Source organism: Pleurodeles waltl, chromosome 6, assembly GCF_031143425.1.
Source record: "Pleurodeles waltl isolate 20211129_DDA chromosome 6, aPleWal1.hap1.20221129, whole genome shotgun sequence".
Classification (NCBI taxonomy): Eukaryota; Metazoa; Chordata; class Amphibia; order Caudata; family Salamandridae; genus Pleurodeles; species Pleurodeles waltl.
The window spans coordinates 1057215907-1057239414 of record NC_090445.1 but is presented as its reverse complement, the minus strand read 5'-3'; the positions used below and the strand labels follow the sequence as shown (position 1 = coordinate 1057239414).

Below are 23508 nucleotides of genomic sequence, written 5' to 3'. Positions count from 1 at the left end.
AAACCGGTCAGGTAGGGAGTTCTGGAAAGTGAGTCCCAGCCCTGAGAAGAGTTTGCCTTCTTCAGACTTGAAAATTACTTGGAATGGAGATAGATATTTGAATTGGCTCCGTAACTGCTGTGACGAAGTATAAAGAAGTATACAGTTGTATGCATGCTGAGTGATGTGAGCAGGCATTGCACATCCAGCTCCCTACCTTGACGGAGATGTGATCCTGAACAGGGAGCCAGTGAAGTGATCCTCTGCATGAGTGAAATAGTTCCTTTCAGCGAGACCTAGGGTGAGACAGAAGGCTGCAGTTTGTGCCTCGAGCCTGACTATGGCAGGGAACATGTGGTGCTACTGGTTTTACACCAATTAAAGGTTATATTGACACCACCACAGTCTGTCAGGTCTCTTAGGTGTGCGGATCATAACAAGAGGGGAGGAATCTCAGCATTTCGTGTCTTGCTCTGATGTGCACAAATAAATGCTGTCTAGTCATGCAGTCTGACATGTCTGTAACCAACAACTGCGATAATAGTGATACCGCTGGTGGCGTTTAGCACTAATTTGGCAGATGTTTGTGGTACCCTAAGTAACACTGGCATGGTATTATTACCCGTATCTAAATAGGACAAATCTTACGTCTAACCTAGGCTCTACACATATTTAAGGGAACATGAGTTTTTAATCTACGCCTTAGAAAATATATCACTGCACTTTTAAGGGCACAGATGAAGCAGCTGACATCAGGTGTACAACTATCACAGGTGCAGCATGTGCACTTGGGCCCAGATGTGCATTTTGCTTGCTTGCACTAGGGGTGATCGCACGCTAGTTAAATCAGCACCAAAGTATCATTCCTGAAGCCACTATTATCGTAATCACAGCTTAGTACTGAATGGAGCCCAAGGTAGCCTTAATCTGCAAATGCGTATGCATCAAAGTCTTTGACGCCTTCTAGGTTCACGTGAAAGGAGCATCACACCCATACAGCTCGAGAGCAAGGCATAAGGCCAAAAACAGACAAAGGGATGGTCAGGAGACTAGCCTACCTCCTTTCTAAGTCTTCCTCTGCTTCATCACCATACTGGCATGCTTAAGAGAATGCTAATACATGAGCCCAAAGTCCATTGCGTTATGTATGTTAAAGCATTTTGTATAGTACACGTTCCACTATTGACATTGCCCTGGATTGCCATCGGAAGTTGGGGACCCTTCCAAATCTGTTCCTGAAGCTTCCAGTGTTGTGTGTACGTATTTTCTATAACAATGTGGCTGTGTTATGTTCATTGACTCGTAGAAGCATGATTGTAGTACCTAGTGGAGTAGGATCCTATGCATCTACTACGTATGTAGACATTCCCATTGCATAGCAGATGGATCAGCGTGAATGGGACATATCAATGGCCAGACCTGTAGAGTGCTTTGAAAGACAGTCATTATCATGTTTGGACTGCCTTCGGTGTATGTTAGGAGTTCTGTCGTAAGTTAGTTCATGACACAACCTGGTGGAAACTGATGTTTTGAACAATATGATTCTCAATTGGAAGGCTCAATGAGTGGGCTGGAAAACCACCTGGTAATATCTCCCCCTATCTGTTACAACTTCATATATAATGGAGGCATCTGTCACTCTTGTGGGGTGGCAGGTCTACTCTCCATCACATTTTTTTGGGAAAAAGGTGCTGGGATCTTTGTTAAGGCACTGATATCTCTATGTTTTCATATTTCAATCAGGAAGGAATATCCTTATGCATGAACTCCAATTAAGTGACTTGCATTCTGTGTCCTGTTTTGAAGTGAAATTCTTTAAGACTGATGCACAATTTTTTTAAATTTGAGGACATTTTCCATTCCTCTGGAGTGTCCCCTTCCCCTTCATGAATTATGGTGTGTCGCCCTCATGTAACTTCCGTCATTTTTTTCATGACAATCGGTTCACAGACTGTCAACGAGCTTCCGAGTCAAATTTTAGGATTATAGGGCTCTGAGATGCATATCGGGAACAATCAATCATCTCAGCCAATTAGATCCTTAATACATTCTAAATTTGTTTTTTTAACATCTGCAAATCTAATATGCATATATATATATGAGCTAAACCACTTGAACTCTGCTTTATAAAGTAACTTGTTGCAATTATCCGCAAAACTACAATGACTAGATTGTTCATCATCTCCCAATAGGAAAGATTGTTTTCACATGCTCGACTTTAAATCAAGATCTGCGGGCCGTGCATTTGCCTTTGTTTGAAAGTGGGCTGTGTTGCCTGGCATGAGAAGTCTGCAATTGGTCGTCATTTGAGGCTTGGACCATCTTGGATCTTGATTGGTTCATTTCACATAAAAGGACCTTCAAGGCATTGGTTATTGACAGTGATGTGCCCAAGGCCTCCTGCAATTGCTCAAAGACTAGCCACATGCCTGTAGGGCTGCTTGCCTTGAAAGGTACTGCAAGAAGTGAAAGGGATCCACCAAGGTCTAAGAATTTGCCTACCTTGGCAGCCCTTATTTCATTGGCACTCAAATGCCAGATAAAGGTAGCAATGAGAAGAGTGCTGGATTGGTAGTCAAAGGCAAGTTAGGTGAAACACATTGTGGCCTATGGGGACATAATACTGCAGTATGTGTAAGCCACTTAGGTGCAGATTTATACTTTTTGCAGCAAACCTGCGTTAGCGCAGGTTTGAGGCAAAAAGTATAGCGCCAGCTAGCGTCATTCCATGACGCCGACCGGGCGCTATATTTAGAATATGGAGCTAGCCGGCTCAAAGACCCTGTTAGCGACCTTGGAAAGGATGCTAACAGGGCCGGGGAGACGTAGGGGGAACCAGGGCTTGTGTGCCAAATGATGGCGCTACACTGTTTAGAGGCAAAAAAATTGCCTCTAAGCAGTGTAGCACCATTTTCTGGCACACAGGCCTCATGGACCTGGCTCCTGTCTTAGTAAAGACAGGAGCCATGCCCACCACCCCAATGGCCATGCCCAGGGACAGCATCATGCAGGGGGCCATAAGTCAGGGCTCCTGAGCGGTGTTGGCCAAAACAAAAAGCACACTCACCTGGACTTACCGTGGACGGGTCCCCCATCTTTAGGTGACCTCCTGGTGGTGGTAGGGGTGGGTGGGGGTGTCCCTGGGGACAGGGAAGGGCACCTGTGGGCAATTTCCATGGTCTCCGATCACGGAAATCTGCCTCCAGGTCCCCTTACGCCTGCCCAGACCCAGGCGTTAAATAATGGCAAGGACCCCATCCCAGTGCTGGATTTGAGCACAGGAGGATAAATAGGGCGTGAAGGCCATCTCGTCCTATTCTGGATGGGAACGCATACCTTGCATCTCATTGACACAAGGTAGGTTTTCCCCCTCCAGAAAACGACGTAAACTCCATAATTTTGGCGCTAGACATGTCTAGCGCCAAAGTATAAATAAGGAGTTAGGTTTACGCTGAATTAGCATTAAACAAAATGATGCTAATTCAGCGCAAACCAAGCATAAATATGGGTCTTAGTGTAAAACCCCATATGGGATCATTTCCATTGCACCTTGGGATGGAGGAGGAGCAAATAAAACTGACAGTAAATTTATATAATTGAGCCTCTGTAGTTGATTAAATAGTTTTTCAATCAAGACTGTAATCCACAGTTTTTAACCTCTAGATATAAACTAATGAAATTGCCAGACAATTGCTCCAAACGTGTGGAAACACCATCACAGCTGCTGCTTGGAGTGACCAAAGGGAAAGTAACCTGAACCGTCTGTTTCATACATATCTGATGAGGCCAGTATTACATTTATAATAGCTCTTAAAAAATCACTGGTTGGTAGCATTTGGAAGACATACAGCAATTTGGGAATGGTATTCACCTTAAATATGGTAATGCCACCCATGACTGTGAAAAAGGGCCACTTTCCTTTGCTCTAATTGCCACAGCAGCGAGGGGTTCTATCCCAAGGTCTCCAGCAGGTACTGAAAATGGACTATAGTTATACATTTGTGAGCAATGGAGACCCTGGGGTTTAGTAAATGTTAAGTGGCTCAGGGGTTTAAACTCTGCAGTGATACTGAAAGCATTCCAAGAATCATATGTATACTGCCTTGTGACCCGATTGAAGACTTACTAGCCATCCCTAACAGGATAGCTCTGCTGAAGTTTGACTGGCAGTAATTACACTAACTAGACTATATATGTTTTCATGATAGGGCAACCATCATGAAGACAGTCATGTTTAATATGGGGATGGGCAACATGGGCTTGAGTCTGTAAGCCAAACACCTAGCTAGGACTTTTGCATCAGCATGTATCAATAAGGTTAGTGCATACAAGTCGCTAAACTAAGGATTTGTAAGTTTTCTTTTTTAATATGACAGTTGTGGCTTCATACTTTGAAGAATGGAGGGAGCCTCAGCAAAGGGCCTCCCTGTAAAGTGTTTAAAATTTCAGAGCTGTCATCTTTGCACATTGATGATAAACGTAGACAGATATTCTGTTGGGTCCAACTGACTTACTCTTTTTCAGGACTTCAACAGTGCTAATCACTCCTTCCATTGTGATGGGATCGTTTACCTTTGCTAATTTTTCTACTTGTGATATTTGGGATACAGTGATAGATGCAAATAAAGGATCAAAAGCTAAGAAATGGACAGCTTTTAACTTAGCATAGAAGGGTTCGTTATACTAGCATAGAAGGTTTTCATGATCACAAATCACTGTTCAGTTTGGCTGTTTCATTGGGACTGTACTATTTGTGTGCAGTGGCTAAAGTCATGCATGGGACAGCTAGTCGCAGTGGGGTTCTGGGATAGCGCCAAGGTCTCAACGGACGACTCGCCACTGACCCAAGAGCCTGTTGGACCTCAGGGGTCGGTGTGTCTGGCCTCACCCTATCCCTGCTTAGGACAGGGAGAATCAAATTGAACACAGCATTTGGTCACACATCACAGCCCCACATGCACAGTGTGTCAGTACACAGTGCTGAAGCCGCAGCATCACAGATGTCACTTTTGGGACCTCTCCTCAATGCCTTAAGGCCATCATTTCGTGGTGATGTACAACATTGAGAACTCACTGGACGTAAGGCAAGGAGCTGTTGTGGTCCAAGTTGGGAATGACCATGAACTGTAACATTTTTTCCTTGCACTCAGTATCTCCCACTCCATATAAATTACGTAAACAAGTAAACGTTGTCATACAGTGTTGATTGTGTGTAATGGGATGGTCGGAATCGGATTGTCACAAGGGAAAGTAGCCTTTTCAAAGTACTCGATTTTAGCTTAGAAGTAGAACACATTTACCTATTCAAAAAGTTAATATAATGTAGAAGGGGATTGGCAGAAATGCAATAAACCTTCTAGACTGGCACCGTGGTAGCCACTTCTGGACAGCAAAACTAGAAGTCTACCTCCAACCGTAAGGGGATGCTACACTAAAGGCCATAGATCCCATAAGAGACAAATTATATTATTGATTTTTACTTCCAAGCAACTGTGTGCCAGTACAGCAGATGATGTGTTGAGAAGTAAAAGACGCACCATAATAACAGCAAATCAAAGCTGCTAGGGGGCTGCATATTCCTAGTCAGGTCAACTCCTATTACAAACTGAAAACTTGCTGAAAATACATTTTCCACTAGAACCAGTCTCCTGTGGGGAAAATTTAATGAAAATAGGTCACTGCTAAAAAAAACAATTACATGAAATATTCCAAATCCATTGCAGGAGAAATATAAGATGCTGCTTGCATAGTAAAAAAAAATATCTGAGAGTACAACACACCCAGGATTTAGGGATCTCACCTGAAACAGCAACGAAGCAAGGTCTCACTTTTGGATCTTGACAATACAAACAACAGCTACTCAGTGGCTAACCATTGGAATTCCAGATCATTACATTACAACAGTACTCCAACAAATTATTATTTCAAAAATATCAATTTACACAAATATTGTGTTCAATATATTATGATGTCAAAAATATCAAGTGACAAAACACTGACGGAAGAATATCTTTTTTTAAATATCTCCTGTTGCTTTTTTAAATTAGTAATCCACGATATTGCTTTCTAAATATTTTGTGGTCTTTTATTTGTTTTTGTGGTATAAGTTTTTAATATTTTAATGTTGTGTGTGAATATTTTTAGTGTCATTTATCATTTGATAATATATTTCAAGGTTTTGCTTACTGTATTTCAGCTTATGTTTTATTGGTTGGTTGTTGGGTTGGTAGGGGAATAGGTTGGAAAGTATTTTGAATATAGATGTTTTAATTGGTTAAACAATAGATTTGGTAATTTGATTATTAACTAAATAATTTATTTTTTTAATTATTTACTAGAAATAAAAAAATTAAAAATGGTAATTATTATTTTGAACTGTTAATTTGCTAATTAGGTAATGGATTTTGTGAATCATTTATAAGCTTTAAATAATTTGGATTTTAATTATCTATATTTTTGATTTTTTATAAAAAAAACTGACTTTATAGTGTTATCGTTTTTTTAAATAATGTGTTTGCTAACTTTTTCTATTGTTAATTTAATGTGTTTTGTGGGTGTTGGAACTTTGGATAAAGGGGTGGGAAGGGTTTTAAAGTTATTTTCAATGTGTTTAATTTATGCATTTTTATAGTTTTATTTATATTTGCATTTGGTAATGTATTGTTTTATTTGGTAATTACGTCTATCAGTGTTATAATGTTCACAATTTATAACGTTTTTAAAATATATGGAATCGTTTTTATAATATATATATATTTAAATAATTATCTATTTAAGTGTGGGAACAGTAAATCTCACCCCTCCCAAGCCCAGCACTTCCCCTTCTGTTGTACAGTTGAAAAGGAAATAGTAAATCTGATCTATTTCAAGTCCAACACTTTTCCTACTGTTGCTTGCGTTGGAATAGGAATAGTAAACCTGATCTTTATAAAGTCAAATACTTCCCATACAGTACTTTTGCTTAAGTTAAAGTGGGAATAGTAAATGTGACTGTTACCAAGTTCAGCACTTTCCCTACTGCTGCTCAGGTTGGAGTGGAAACAGTAAGCTGACTCCACCAAAGTCCATCATGTTCCCTACTATTATTTACATTGGAGTGGGAATAGTAAATCTGACCCCTCCAATGCCCAGCACTTACCCTACTGTTGCTCAGGTTGAAGTGGGAATAGTAAATCTGACCCCTTCAAAGTCCAACTTTTCCCTACTGTTTCTGATATCTGAGTGGAAATAGTAAATCTGAGCACGCTAAAGTCCATCACTTTCCTTACCATTGCTCATGTTGAAGTGGGAATAGTAACTCTGACCCCTTCAAAGTCCACCCCTTTCCTTGCTGTTGCTTACGTTGGAGTAGGAATAGAAAATTTGACCCCTCCAAAGTCCAACACTGTTACTTAGGTTGAAGTGGGAATACTAAATCTGACCTCTCCAAAGTTCAACATTTCCCTTACTGTTTTCCTTACCACTGGTTAAATTGGTGTGAGAACAGTAAATATGTCCACTCCAAAATCCAGCATTTTGGCTTCTCTTACTTAAGTTGGAAAGGGAATAGTAAATATAAACCCTCCAAAGTGCCACACTTTCTCAATTGTTGCTTGTGATGGAGTGGGAATAATAATTATGACCCTTTCAAAGTCCAACACTTTCCCTACTCTTTTTCAGGTTGAAGTGCAAGTAGTGAATTTGGCCCCCTCCAATCTATTTTTATATTACATTTTTTACGACTGTTTAAATTTGTGTGCTTTACATTTTAAAAGTTAGTTTAATTTAAATTATGTTTTACTATATATTTCTTGGAGTAATGCTATTTGTATTTTTTTAGTTTAATATTGTTATTGTATATGTTTACAATATGTTTAGCATGTGTAATTATAATTATTATAAGTATGTTTATTTGATGCTATTTATTTAAATATTTTTTTTATCATTTGCATTCATTTTAGAGTGTATATTTTTATTTTATGTTTGTAATTTATACAATTGCTTATACTTTAGATGTAAGTATGTTTTTAATGTAATATTTGTAAACTTAAATATTTAAGATAGTGTTTAATGCTTAACATTTGATACTTTTGCCTATTTAATGACAATATTGTGTTCTTCTATATTTTTATAGCCAATATTTGTACTTTACAAACAAGATATGTGAAGTCTAAATTGGTGCCCTCGGTATTTTTGCTGATATGTTTGTTAGTTAGGCCAGGACCCGGCAGCTTGCTTTGAACAGGGAGCTCTGTGTCTGGCTGTTGAGGCTGGTTCCAGAGCCGTCCACAAGGACTGAATGCATACAGGGACTTGTAGGTATAGTCTAAACGCAGTAATGTGAGAATAGTTTAATTAATAATAACATTTCTATTTATTATACCTATGGATTTTGGTTCCTGTCAAAGTGCCCTTCTGAACTGATTCACTTTCTTAGGAGTATGTCTGAAGACAGCTTCCCACCAGAGGCTTACTGTACCTACCGAACAGTGGAAAATGTTTCTCTCTTATTTTTAATAATGCAAACCTTGCTGAAAGGCAGGGTAGCATGGTACAGAGTCAAAAGCATACAGACCCAGTCAAGTAAGAGGAGGGGTAGCTGGGTTCTTAGGGGCTTTTTCACAAACTCCTAGCGCCACCGGAGCGTCACTTTTTGTGACGCTCCGGTGGCGCTGTGCCCTGCACCATATTTACAAGGCAGTGTTAAGCCACTTGTTGTGGCTTAATGCCGCCTTCTAAATATGGGCTCACCACCACAGGTTTCTATGGCAGAGGGGCTTACAGTGGGCGTTGCTGTGGGTGTACCTATGCAACACCCATTGCTTTTTGACACTGACCCAGATTTACATGTGGACATAAATTTGAGGCAGAGCCAAAAACTAATGCCACGCCAGGGTGGCACTAGCATGGCCTAACAAGGAGAAATACTTATGTGTGCTGCATTCTGCAGCACACATAAGACTAATAAATTGCCATTACTGATGTGTGCAGGAAGGGACACCTTCCTGCACACAATCATTCCCTGCAACACAGGCTCCCTTGCACTATGGTGCAAGGGTGCCTGCGTTGGCGCTAGGCAGCTACATTTAGCATCAGCTCTAGGGGAAACTCAGGGTCGAGCCATATTTTTGTAAATAAGGCGCTGAAGTGACGCAGTGCAGTGCTGGCAATTTTAGTACAGCGCTGCGCCACATCCTTGTAAACATGCCCCTCAGAGCGGAAGTGGACAGGTACTGCGCCGTGATATAGTGCTCTTTAAAGAGGTGCGCCTTCGGCTCTTTTCTGAATTACAGTAGGCTCGGGCCTTCTCACTTCTCCTTTAAAAACAGTAAAAGTGGTCTGGCTTTGAGTAATTGCAATAAATTTAACGTACTGAAAATTGTCCATTTGAACCACAATAGGTGTTCATTACTCATTTTCTCACCATGCTTTTAACAAAACCTCTCAGAATATCAGCACAAGGTGTCGCCGAGCCAGGCATTAATGCAGCAGGAACCTGGCGCCTCAGCGCCAAGCTTGCCATTGTCAATGGCCTCTTGGGCGCTTTCATTAATTATAGAGTGAAGCCGATACCGAAGGCCTACCTTCGAGGCTTGAGTTTCCATGCCTGTGTGAAGCAGCACGAACAGCTCCCAACGCTGCTTCACGGGACAGGAGCGCTGCCTACGTCACGTAAAGCTGGCGCTTCCTGTCGGTAACTTTTCATGGTAAGACACATTCTTCCGCACTAATCACATTGTTGAACTACCGGCCCATGTGACCTTAAATGTCTCAATAGCTTTCGATTAAACCGGCTATGTCCTATACTTGAGTTTTATGAGGTGTGATGCTCTAGGGAACAAACAAAACAGTAAAAAGTCCTCGGTCTCCAAGAGTAATAAATGCACTCAGGAGTTTGTGGCATGGGGTAGGGTTTGAAGAATGAGGGATGGAGGAAAAGCGGTAGGGAGGCTGAATTGAGTATGTTTGGGTCATCAAGGATCTAAAATGGAAGAATAAATTGGATCTAAGATAGATTTAGAAAAGGCCATGGAAGGATACCTGAACGGAAATTTGAATTAAGTGAGGGACGGACGTTCGACACGGAGGGGTGGCTTGAGAAAATGAGTTATTCACACCAGGAAAGGGAGAAGGGAGGAAGTTGAAAAGAGGGTATATGATTGCGGGTGTGAACTGCGCTGTCAGAAGTACCTACCTCGAAGTCGCATCCTCCCTGGGTGAGCAGCCACTGTAAGCAGGACAGGTTGCCGGTAGCTGCAGCATCGTGTGCCGGGGTGGCCCCGTTACGCGCTCGGCTGTTACCCGCCACCCCAGCTTCTTCCACCAGGTACCGAAGGCAGCTCAGTTTCCCGGAGCGGGCGGCATGGTGTGCCGCGGAGGCCCCAAGAGGGTCTCGGATGTCTGCTTGTAAGAGCCCTTCTGTCTTTAGGGTCCGCAGGCCTTCCAGGTCTCCCTGACGGGCCGCGCTGAGTGTCCGCTCCAGGGCCATAGCTGTTCCTGGCCAGTTCAAGGATTGGGTGGAGTGAAACCTCTTCAAGAAGTGGGAACAGAGCCCACCGTGGGCGCAGGCATTTTTGTGGTGCGAGCCATAGACGAGTCTCCTCACACTGCGCTACAAAGGCGCAAATTCCATACAGCTAGGCTTGCGGGCAAGGTGACAGTTCAGAAACAATAGCATCAGAAATGCAGCTGGCGCGCAGAGCGGCAAACTGGGGGCAAGGGATTCCCCGCCATCAGCCAGCATCACAAATAACAGGTCAACAAGCGGTGGGGTGACAACTCCGCTGACGGGAAGCAGGATAGGGTGCCACCTTCCAGGAAGGCCAAGTGTGAGCAGATCCTCCGAGTGGGGGGACACGGGACAACAACATCCCCCTGATGAGTTCAGGGTACAGCCACCTTCACTTGTACACCGGAGCGATTTATCTTAGTCCTATTTTCTGTGACACAAAAGAAACAATCCATTTCTGCAGCCTCCACTTAAGAATACAGTATTTCTGGACACATGACACGACCGGACACCCCGGTCCTCCTCTCCTTGCCTCGGATCATAAGCGGTTTAGAGCCAGCTCAAGTTCTCCCAGTCCGTCCCACCCTCCTGCTGCTGTGTCCTGGAACACGTTTCCCAAGTGCTGCCGGTAACGGTGAATTCTCCCCCTGCTTACGTTTCAGCCCTGGTGACTTTTCTTTAGAGTGGGTTTCCTCGTGTTCATCACCCGGTAGTATTGCAGCTCTGGGATAACCATAGCAGGTGCTTTATGCGCGGTCCCTTCCCCTCTGTTGTCTTCCTCCTCCAGCCAATGAGAGCGGCAATTGGGTTCCCTCCTCCCGCCCTTTTCACTCCTGTATCGCGTGCGGCGACAGCAGGACAGCTTTCAGCCCGTCTAACCCCTCCCCCTGGCTGCAATCCGACCACCTGTTGCAGAAGCACTGGAGGTCTTATTCTTGCTGGTCTCACGAGACCTCCCCAAGAGAGCAGAGGCTGCATCTAGTCTTCACTGTCCCTTTCCTCCCCCTAGCTCCTGCCTTCTTTTGTGATGCTTTTCAAGTCTACCTAGTCGTCTGTATATCTCTAGCGGGCCCCTATACATCGCTAACCATTTTTTGAAATTAACAGGTACAGTCAGTTATTGCAGGAAGATATATGACACAACATCTGACATACAAGTAAAACTAGCCAAGACTATTGGCTTTGCCAATGGTGGTTGATTGTTTAAAATAAATAACAATGATTTTGTCTAAAATGTTTAAATTCAGAAATTTGTTGAGGTTGTGAATTAAACATCACTGAGGCCTATGGAGGGTGGTCTGCAGAGAGTCTCAATCACACCCTTTTTATTTGGCATATCTATTCCATACCTCGCATCTCATCTCTGCTTGTCACCACCCTCTTTTTGCTCTCTCCTGAATGAACTTCTTTACATCCCCTTAACTTTACCACTCCCCAAAAACACATTACACTCACTCACCTGCACACTCTACAGAGGGGCTAAGAATTGGATGACCATGTATTCTGAAATCTTTTCTGACTCACTGACAGGCATTTTGAGAAACTCACATTTCTTTCAGCCCCAGCTCCAGAGCGCTCGATCATGGCCTGGAGGTGAAACAATTCAAAGTATGCACTAAAGAAAAGTAATTTGTTGCATGAAGAAAAAACACATAAACACAACACCTTTGACATATCAATCACTCCTAGGGTATGCAAGATTATGGAAAACTTGTGAAGTATAAACAGGGAACTAAATCGCTGACACAGATTGCCCTAATAATTTATCACGTTTATTCTTCAGAAATCAATCATTGTTTTTCTTGTAAAATTACAGATATGAATACAGGGCCCAATGGGGACCTTTTTAAATGTCTATTTTTAATTACGACCAGGTCTGAGAACCAGTAGGACCTGGGCCCACTTAAAGCCTGATCATCTACATAGGTGGTTCCCATGTCGTTTGAATATCATACCTTCTCCTCTTCCACGCAGTGTTGTCTATTACAGTCTGCCTCTGCATCTGGCTGCTCCAGATTATTTGCATAAGGCTATTCTTGATGTTCCCCAAAGGTTGCTCCCCCATCCACCAAGGGTGCCCCTAGTATTGTGGCGGCTTTTAATCTGCTTCTGCTAATGACTTACTGTTGAGTACAGTGAGCAAAATACAATGTACTAGAACATATCCTAGAGCAATTTTCAGGGGCTGAGATTAATTCTAACCTTCCAACCATCACTTTTATCTTTTCTCAGTGAGACACGGTATATGCCACCAGGAGTATTTCTAAGCGGCATGGAACTAAGTGATATGAAACTCCTTAGCTTGCTCTGTCATGGGGTTCTAGCTGCTATCTCTGATGAGGCCCAACAAAGGGCCTGACTTGGATGGAGAAAGCAACCTTGTGAGGAGCTCCCTCCGGTGACCCCCACATTCTGAAATGCATAACTGGCTACAGGGCCCCCAAAGCCCTGAGTGAAGCCTCCTGGCACTTTTGGTGCTGGTGGAAGCGCCTGAAACCGACATTGCAGGCAAATTACCAGAAAATACAAGCAAGGCCTGAGACACGCAGAGGTGACTTCAAAATTGCGACTGGTACCAACTGAGACATCTTCGGGCCGCTCCAATGAGATACTAACCGATAACAGAGAGTCCGGCTGTCTGAGGGGTGGGGGGTGTCCGGATGGGGCCATGAGGAACAGTACTGCCTGATGTGAGTGGAGGCACTGCCTGCACCTGGAACTCCGACCTGAAAGACTGTGAAGCGGGCCCAGCATGGTGGGAGACTGAAGCTGAGGGCAACAAGTGGGAGCTGGGCATCTCAAGGTACGCTGCTGAAGCTCCTCTACCCTGGATCTTGCCTGCTTGATTGCAGAGCATTAACGGTGGTGTCCTGGGGCTGAATGGAGTTGTTAGACTCTTCCTTTCCCCTTCCGGCCGGCATCGGAGCCCCACTGGAAGGTGATTGGCAGCTGAGGACAGGGAGGCCGGGTGGTGGCTCCCTTTTTGGACGTTTGCAGTTGGAGATCTGCCTGAGAACTGAGGCAGTGAGTGGTGATGCACACCTGTAGATAAGGCGAAGGGGGGCCTGAACACAGGTTATGGGAGGTGAGTCTTGGTCCCACTGAGGACTACCAGCACTGAATGCAGACCAATTCCCTAGAGTGGAGTAACTGGCAGTGTTGAACAGTGCCTGCAGACCAATTCCCTAGAGTGGAGTAGCTGGCAGTGTTGAACAGTGCCCAAACAATGGAGGACCTCCCTGGCATTGACATCGGCAGGAGGCCCACCCAGTTGACATTCTTGGATGGGGTGCAGTGGATCTAGGAGCGCCCCCTTTCCTGTCCCTGACCTAGGGAGCATTCTGCCTGTGAGACATGCTGTGAGGACATCATAGTTAATGGTGAAACCGCAGAGAGACAGCCGCCCCATGACCTGGGCTTGGATAGCCGCAGGCCCCTCGAGATCAGCAATGGGTGGCCCTTATGCCGGACAGCTAACACCACTGGGGGAGGCAACTGTTCCTTGAGAAACGTGAGTGAGACCTGTGGGGAATGTGGAGAGGGATTGTTCCAAGCTGCTATCTATTTGTACGGAGAGCACCTGCGACAAACTCTGGGTTTCCCGTCCTGAGGGACCCCTGCTACATCCACAGGGTAGCTACTGCAGTTGGAGACATCTATTGAGGGGCCTAAAGTAGACGTTTCCTTGCAATTCCTGTCCACTGCTGTGCAGACCCTCGCAGTAGCACTACGTCAGCGACCATGGCCTGGGACCTACAAAATCTCTCGCTACAAGTGAGTGTGCCATTTCCCTAGGAGATCAATGGAAAGACTTATAAGAGGAAACACCAGACAGCACAAAGGTAACATTTGGGGGAAGCAATCGAACCTTCAGATGGAGACACCCAAATTACTGTCACGAGAGTCCTGGGGACCCCACACTCCAAGATATTTTGCAAGCTATCACTAGCTCATGGGAAGTCTTAGAAGCAAAAGTGGACTCACTGGCTACAGATATAGGGATTTTGTGTGATGACCATCCTCAATAAGCGGAACAAGTAACCATGACTGAGAAAGACTTGAAAGACATATTTCCTGCTCCAGCCAATGTAACTAATAGGTTAACTTCCATGTAAATGAAAGTCTAAATATTGGAAAGAAGAGCCAAGGATGGGGAAAACAGGTCGAGATGCAACAACATAAGGGTGCTCGGAATGCAGGAACAAGTGGAGAGGAGAGACATGGTGGACTTCCTGGAACATTGGTTCTGCAAGGAGGTTGTGGGAGAGGGGCTCTCCCAGTTTTCATGTTGGAAAGAGTGCACAGTGTGCCGGTGTGGTCTCTGCCCCAGGGGCCCCCTGTGTCCACTGGTGGTGAGATTACTCCACTATAAAGACCGTGACTACATCCTGGGCCAAGCGAGAAAGAAAGAGGCACTTATCATCGAGAACAGCATGATTAGAATCTTCCCATATTTTTCTCTAGAAGTCTAGAGGCAGCGCTCCACATTCCAAGAGGCCAAGAAGAAACTTTGGCTGCTGGGTATTCCCTAAGCAATGCTATTCCCAGCCCATCTTTGAGTGGTGACGATGGAGGGGACACAGTTTTTCCAGAATCCAAATGAGGTGTGGAGTTGGATAGACCACAACCAGTCAATCGGCCCAAGTCAAAGATCCTGCACAGGCCGGCAGCACTGGGCTAGATCGAGACGATGGTCTTCCACAACCACAACGACCACCCCCCGTCGATGTCCAAGGAAGGGGCTGTGCTACATAGATGCTGGAGGGGCCAGGTCTATTACACTATCTATTCAGCATATACAAAAAGCACACTGATCTGGATTAGAGCAGGCATCCCTTTCCAACATACTGGTGACATCATACCTACCCTGAGGGTCGGAATATGGTAGAGACTGGCCTCCTAGAGGGTTGGGATGCAACATATATGTCCCAAATGTGGACCAGGGAATAGGCACAACAGGAATGCCAAAAAGCCCCTTCTCCCTGTAGGTGGAGGACGACGCACAGCACTCAGACTCAGATGATTCTGGGGCATCGAAGGTTGCCTTACCAGTGTTGACCCTAGGGACCTCTGATGACATCATCTGACCATGCTGCCTAGTTGGTATGACTTACAGACTAGATACAAATGTTTAAGGGAGTACATATAGAGGACCACATGTTAAACAGGGCCTGCCAAATGCCACATTTGTAAGATTGATTTCAGCAGCTGGGTAGGGATGGCCAGGCGAGAACTAGGAAGTCACCACAACCCTTACTTGCACATTGCAAACAGGTTCTCCTGTGAGCATTGCTAACTGTTTGGATGGGATAGCTTGCTTGCTTGTCCTGGGGAGTGAGAGTTGGAATGAAAGTTGTTGGCTGCTTACAGGTGTTAACATGAGTCGTATGCCGAATGGGATCGTACAACTGCTGAGCACTGGGTTGCTGTTGATGGGGGTAGGGCTCGGAGGGGGAGTGGGTGAGGGAGTTGTGTGACACTATGATGATTACCACCATGAATTAAAGATTGATATCGTGGAACATAAAGGAGATGTACACCATGACGAAATTCTATAAATTATTCTCATATCCGAACTGGAGGGGGATTCATGCAGCACTACTACAAGAAACGCATCTCATGTCCAAGGAAGGGGCTGTGCTACATAGATGCTGGAGGGGCCAGGTGTATTACACTATCTATTCAGCATATACAAAAAGCACACTGATCTGGATTAGAGCAGGCATCCCTTTCCAACATACTGGTGACATCATACCTACCCTGAGGGTCGGTATATGGTAGAGACTGGCCTCCTAGAGGGTTGGGATGCAACATATATGTCCCAAATGTGGACCAGGGAATAGGCACAACAGGAATGCCAAAAAGCCCCTTCTCCCTGTAGGTGGAGGACGACGCACAGCACTCAGACTCAGATGATTCTGGGGCATCGAAGGTTGCCTTACCAGTGTTGACCCTAGGGACCTCTGATGACATCATCTGACCATGCTGCCTAGTTGGTATGACTTACAGACTAGATACAAATGTTTAAGGGAGTACATATAGAGGACCACATGTTAAACAGGGCCTGCCAAATGCCACATTTGTAAGATTGATTTCAGCAGCTGGGTAGGGATGGCCAGGCGAGAACTAGGAAGTCACCACAACCCTTACTTGCACATTGCAAACAGGTTCTCCTGTGAGCATTGCTAACTGTTTGGATGGGATAGCTTGCTTGCTTGTCCTGGGGAGTGAGAGTTGGAATGAAAGTTGTTGGCTGCTTACAGGTGTTAACATGAGTCGTATGCCGAATGGGATCGTACAACTGCTGAGCACTGGGTTGCTGTTGATGGGGGTAGGGCTCGGAGGGGGAGTGGGTGAGGGAGTTGTGTGACACTAGGATGATTACCACCATGAATTAAAGATTGATATCGTGGAACATAAAGGAGATGTACACCATGACGAAATTCTATAAATTATTCTCATATCCGAACTGGAGGGGGATTCATGCAGCACTACTACAAGAAACGCATCTCATGTCCAAGGAAGGGGCTGTGCTACATAGATGCTGGAGGGGCCAGGTGTATTACACTATCTATTCAGCATATACAAAAAGCACACTGATCTGGATTAGAGCAGGCATCCCTTTCCAACATACTGGTGACATCATACCTACCCTGAGGGTCGGTATATGGTAGAGACTGGCCTCCTAGAGGTTTGGGATGCAACATATATGTCCCAAATGTGGACCAGGGACCCTTCCTGGTCTGCTTATTGGGACTACTAGCCCCCTACATGGTTCAACCCTCCATTGCCAATTCTTAGGTTGGCACAATAGTTTGTGGACTGGCAGAAACAATGGGGCCTCACAGATTCATGGCACCACATACATCCACAGTTGCAAAATTACTCATTGTTTTTGCCTTTACATGACCTTCATACATGACTGGACTCCTTTCTTTGTACACCAGTTGTCCACAGTTTGGTGCACGAGGTGGGATACCTGACCTATACCATGTCAGATCACAATCCAGTACTCCTCCACCTGCGCTGGGAGCACCCCATAACATGCATACTAATGCTGCAGCTGAAACCTGAATCCCTTGAGGACTCACCATACCAAGAAGCGGTTAGGGAGCATATTCAATGTTATTTTGCAGACAATGATGACACAGCTTCCACCCCCTTAGTGGAGTGGGATGCTTTTAAGGCAGTAATTAGATGAAAATGCATAGCAGAATCAGAGGGGATTAGGCATACATTACTGGGAGGAGTCATGACAGCTGAACATATATTAATGGAAGAGAAGAAACGTAGACTGGGGAACCCAAACCTACAACAAACATTACTAAAAGCTAAGGAAACCATAGCGAGTCAGGTAGAGAGGCTCCACTGCTTTGATTATAAGTAATAAATGATCTTAGCTCATACTGAGTGGGATAAATCTGTCTCCTTGCTGGCTTGGCTGGTTAATCCGGCCAAGAGGGGCTCAACAATAGTGGAAATACATACGGAAAAGGGCCACTAACTTTATAGACAGGAAGAGATAAATAGCCGGTTCATGCACTACAACACTAGTCTTTACAGAAGCATTACAAGGCGTGGTAGGTGGACGTTGCATGCTTTCCTTGTGTCGCTCACTCTTACGACTCTCACATGAGAAGAGGAAGAGGGACTAGGAGGAGAAATAACCATTTAGCAGACAAGGACGATGATCAAGGGGATGGAGCGAGGCAAGACACCTGGGACTGATGGGCGCCCAGCTGAATTTTATGCATCATTTCCTGCTGAGCTGACCCCTACATTGGTGGACGTCTACAAAACGGCAAAATAAATGGGTGCTGTCCCAACCACTACTAGGGAGTCATTATAAGTACCTTTATTAAAGCTAGGGAAGCCAGATCATGACTGTAGGGCCTATAGACCCCTATCGATGCTTAATGTAGACTATAAGATCATCAGTAGAATTTTGGCCTATAGGCTCCTCCTCCCTATGCCCACACTGGTGCACCCTGACCAAGCAGGTTCATCCCTGGTGGAAACACAGCATTTAATGTCCGGCGGATACTGGTGGACCCTACCTACGTCAGAGATGAAGCAGCAGCATTTGCTGTAGACATAGAAAAGGCTTTTGATAACCTTGAGTGGACATTTCTGTATGATGTCATGACCAAGATGGGACTGTGGCAAGGTTTTATAGCGTTGGTCTGTCTGTTGTACACAAATCCTATGGAGAGGGTACGCACAGGACAAATCATCTTGGGGAGCTACAACATGGAGAGGAGGACGTGACAGGGCTGCCCACTATTGCCCCTGTTGTTTGCACTGGCCATGGAAGCACTGGCAAGTCTGGCCAAGGGGCGCCTGGCCAGTCTGGCCAAGGGGCGAAACAGATATCAGGGGCTCCAAATAAGTGTTAATTATAATCGCATAGCCCTTTATGCAGATGATTTGGTGATCTTCCTCCAGAACATGGCATTGGATTTGGCGGGAGCCAAGGGCATGCTAGTTTAATTTGGCACCCTGTCGGGTCTTGTTTAGTCCCACTGAGAGCCAATAGCAACCCCCAGGAGAATTGGGTGAGCTGCCATGGTAACCCCACTACTTATCATAGCAGGTATAAAATTTTACCATGACAGGCAAGATATATTAGATGGTAATGTGGGCTAGGCTCTTAGATCAATTTGGGCCAGTACTGAGTTCTGGCGCACACTCGAATTCTCAACTACTGGAAGAGTAGCCACACTCAAGATGAATGTCCTCCCAAAACTTTAGTTTTTTTCTCTGCCCTACCAATATAGATTCCTAGACCTATCTTTATGGAATTGGACATCCTCATAACATCATTCTTATAGGGGTAGGGTGGAGGATGGTGGCCCTCCCGAAACTGCAATGCCCATTGACTGAAGCTGGCATGGCAGTACTGGAGTTTGAGCCCTACTATCTAGTCGCTCTGCTCCAAAGGTACACACAATGGCTGGGAAGTCAACAATCCCTAGACGAGACAGTGGGACCCTTTTCCTGCATGCTAATGAGATTGACAAGAGTATTTCTGAGGGTGGGAGTACTACGGAGGAAGACACACAGGAATTTCGAGTTGTGCATCACTTCTGCATCCTCTGCCTGCAGAAAATGCTCATCCCATATTCCCTGGAAATAACCATGACTGATAAAATAAAAACACTACCTCATGGTGGAAGCTGGGAGGGGATAACAGATTGGTTGACAGTGGTGGCGACAAAAGTGGGAGATCTGTTCAGGACAGGAGACCTATTACCATTTGATTTGAGGACTTCTGCTCAGAATTTGACCTACTGCAGGGCCACTTTTTGCTACATAGAGCCATTACTGCTGCCATTCATAAGCATTGGTACCAGTTTAACAGAACCATGGCCCCACTTTGTCAGCCAGTACATGGTTCTATCAGCAGGAAAGCTGAAAGCAGTCACATGCCTGTATGGTGCACTGTGAGGGGACATGCTTCAACCTCTGGATTCCCTAAAAGCATGGTGGAAGGAGGACCAGGGAGCCCCCATACTAGATAAAGACTGTGTAAAAATATTAGATAGAATCCCAAAGGTATCCCGGAATGCTTGCTTTAAAACTATTAACTACTTTATCCTGCATAGGGCCTATCTCAATCCGGGGCATACAAGCAGATACTTCAATATAGTGGATGCAGCCTGCCGACAATGTGAAGAGGTCGGGGTGGAGATTAAACACGTTATGGGACTGTCCTCAGCTGTGCTGGGGGCTGAATGAGAGAAAGTCTCTAAGTTCGTGGCTGATATCATTGAAAGGGATGTCCCATGCTCAAATGGGGCATTGTATATATGGCTGGTTCCCCTGCACTGCCAAGACAAAGATAACCAGCAGATTTCAGGATCTAGCATTTGTCCTAGCAAAGAGGGAAATCAGTCAACACTGGAAGGCACCAGGGGGACCCCGCATTGAGGCATACCACAGGGAACTTGAAAGATGGGATAATTATGAAGGCAAGGTGCTCCTCAAGGAAGGCAGAAGGGGTCTGCGACCATTAGTCGCATGGGCATGGGAGGCCCTAGTGGACTGCTTACAAGAACCAGAAGTGCAGTCCCAGAGGTCATTGCCAGGGACATCACCGGCCCCTACCCCCTAAGGGCATGAAGAAATAAAGGTAATTGTGGTCTGGTGCCTGTCGGGTGCCATCTGCTGAAGCTCCTCATGGCACTCTGCTCTAAGCGCCCCCACACACAGTCAGCACTCCAATGCAATTCTAACAGCAAAAAGGTTATCTATGTACAGTGTGGGAATGACTCAGAAGCAATGGGAGGAGGGAGGGTGACTTGTAGTATTTTTGGGGTTGTTCAGTTGTTTCTAATGGTAATGAGACTGTTGGATATGTGTGAAATATCATAAGGGCTTGATTCTACGTCTAAGTTTTATCAATTCTAAAATCCTCAGTAAAATCTATTTAAAAATGAGGCCCAACAAAACCATTACAGGTCAGGGGTTGCTTGTTTTTCTTTCACTGGGGCACAGCCTAGTCGTTTGGGCAGAACAGACAGTTTCCATTGGAGCAGGACAAAGGGTAACTTGTATATTTGTCAACTTAGTTTTAGTGGCACCATGATCAAAAAGACAATGGACTGCAATAAGGCCCAAAGTAGTTACCAATGATTGAGATTAATTGAAGCATTCACCCAATAACTTTTATGTTTCCTCAGTGAAACACACTAAGAGAAGCAGGTGTGCCCAGACATGGGCCCATTAGCATGGGTCTGCTCTTTTAAGATTATAGTGAGGGATCCATACATATATATTCAGATTGCTGAAATGCAGATTTAAGTGACGGACAATAGAGCTCTCAATTTACAAACTTCATGCTACACTTTATCAGAATGACTGTTACGAAATAGTTTTTCCCTGGCCTCTGAATGATACCTTTTTCCAGCACTGGTTGAAACAGTCTGAGGTAAAACAAATAATGAATATAATAGACTGACTCAAAGCCTTAATTGTGTAAATATTTGTGTTGACAACATGCGCTCAGCCAGACCTATAAAGGATCAAAGCAGTATCTAAGGAACATGGACATGGTGCTTAGTCTTTGTATTTTAAACTCTTTAAAATGAAAATAGACAATGCAGTTATATAATAGATAAGAGAAGAAAATTCCACAAGCATCAGGTAGCAACAGATGACTGGAAAACTCAGTGCACTTGAATCCTAGTGTTATAAATTGGGTTCTTGGATGACTGGGATGTGAGGCCTGGTCAAGCAGCAACCTAAATCCTAGTCAAGGTAAGTTATCAGGCAAACCCAAAATTAACCTGTGCTTACCCTCTGGTAGATTGGCAGAGAGCAGTCACGCTTAACTTGGAGGCAATGTGTAAAGTATTTGTGAAGCACTTCAAACAGTAAAATAGTGAAAACACCGTACACCTAGATTCCACAGCAGCTTAGAAAAATAGAACTTAGTTTAATAAATAAAACAAGACCAAAACGAAAAAAACAATTAAGTAGAACTAGAGATATTGAATTTCAACGTTTTAGGTAAAAATAGCACAAATAAGCACCAACCGGGGATATCTGGTCACGTCAGACAGGGAAAAAGTTAAAAGCTCAGGTTCACCACAACGGAGTGCAGGCCAGCTACAGTGACCCAGTTGGCCCTGCTGCACTAAAGTACCTTGAATTCTGGTTGTGGAGCATTGCATGGGTCCGAAACACAGATGTGTTACGCAGGCCAGGTGAAGAGTTAGTTTCGAGATGCGGTGAGACTGTGGTGGAAGGTCCCGATGAGGGGACATCGAGGATTCTTTCAACGGGGCTTGAGACGTGAAGACTAATGTCAAAGATGCAGCCGGTAGTTGAGGCGATGCCCTACTTCTTATCCACGCAGAGGTGGTGATGCAGAGGTTTGGCGTTGCTGATGATGCTGGCGATAACATGGGATGTGAGGAGCTTGCACTGGGAAAAGCATTGCAGTGGTGGTTCTGACACAGACAAAGCTGCTGTCTGCTGATGAAGGGCTGAACCCAAAAACACGTGTCCAGAGATTTACAGCACTTACTGCACCTACTAAGGTGAAAAACTACAGTTTACTTTATTGATATAAAACAAACTTTGACTCCATTTACCATGATGCATTGGGGCTGACTGCATGCTGGAGTGTGAGGTAGGGTGCCCCCTTTCTGGTTTTGTGGTTCTGAAAGTGATGCATCGGTCCCAAGATGCAGGGTGCAGGTCTGCTGCAAGTCTGGTTGTATCGGTTCAGACCCACAAAGTAGCAGTGATGCCTTGGTTCTGTTCCTTGCAACAGCGGTGATGAATCAATTCTTCTTCTGCAGAAGTAGATGCATCAGCTCCATTAGAGCAAACTTCCAAGGGTCCAGGGCTGGGGTGTTACCACTTGGCAGGGCAGACTCACAGATGACAGAGTCCAGGGGCAAAAGTAGGGTGGTTGGAAGTCTTTTATGTCCCTGATGCTATGGATCAGGAGGCCAGTCAGTTAGCCCTTGGAGTCACTGGGTTCAAGTGATGCAGACCAAGTCCTTCTCACCAGGGTAAAGAAGTACCAGGCAGCAGTGCAGCACAGCAATGCAGGGGTACAGCAAAGCAGCAGTCCAGCAGAGTGGCAGTCCTTCAGTAGTACAGCAGTTCTTCCTCCTGGCAGAGTAGTCACAGGTCTAGAAGTGTTCTGAATTGGTGGTGCCAGAGGTCCAGTACTTATACCCATTTGGGCTCTTGAAGTGGGGGAGACTTCAAAGGCAAGCTTCTGAAGTACACAGAGGTCCTGGCTTCCTGCCCAGACTCACTACAGGGGGTCATGCAGCCCTTTGTACAGGGAAAGGACGCAACCTATTCAGGTGTAAGTGAGGGTGCGGCAACCTCCCAGGATGGCCATCAAGTCTCATCTAAGCTCCCATTGGGTGTGACTGTCTGGGGGGAATACACAAAGCCCAGCTGTCATCTACCTCAGGCAAATGATCAGAGACAGGCAGCAGGCACCTAGGCCCTCATTACGACTTTGGCGGTCTTTTACAAAGACTGCCAATGCCGTGGGTGCCAGAAGACCGCCA

At 45.0% G+C, this 23508-nt stretch overlaps 1 protein-coding gene across 3 annotated transcripts in view; it reads right to left on the bottom strand.

The window, feature by feature from the left end:
• The window catches only part of ESPN (espin), a 917745-nt gene extending 906513 nt beyond the window's left edge, over nt 1-11232 (bottom strand). Inside the window, exon 1 of one of the 3 annotated variants that reach the window (XM_069240012.1) lies at nt 10154-11232. In XM_069240012.1, the coding sequence (XP_069096113.1) occupies nt 10154-10447 (294 nt within the window). In that variant the 5' untranslated portion in view covers nt 10448-11232. The remainder of the gene's footprint in view (nt 1-10153) is intronic. The other 2 variants (XM_069240013.1, XM_069240014.1) reach the window with 2 other exon arrangements.
• Between the last annotated feature and the right edge of the window lie 12276 nt (nt 11233-23508).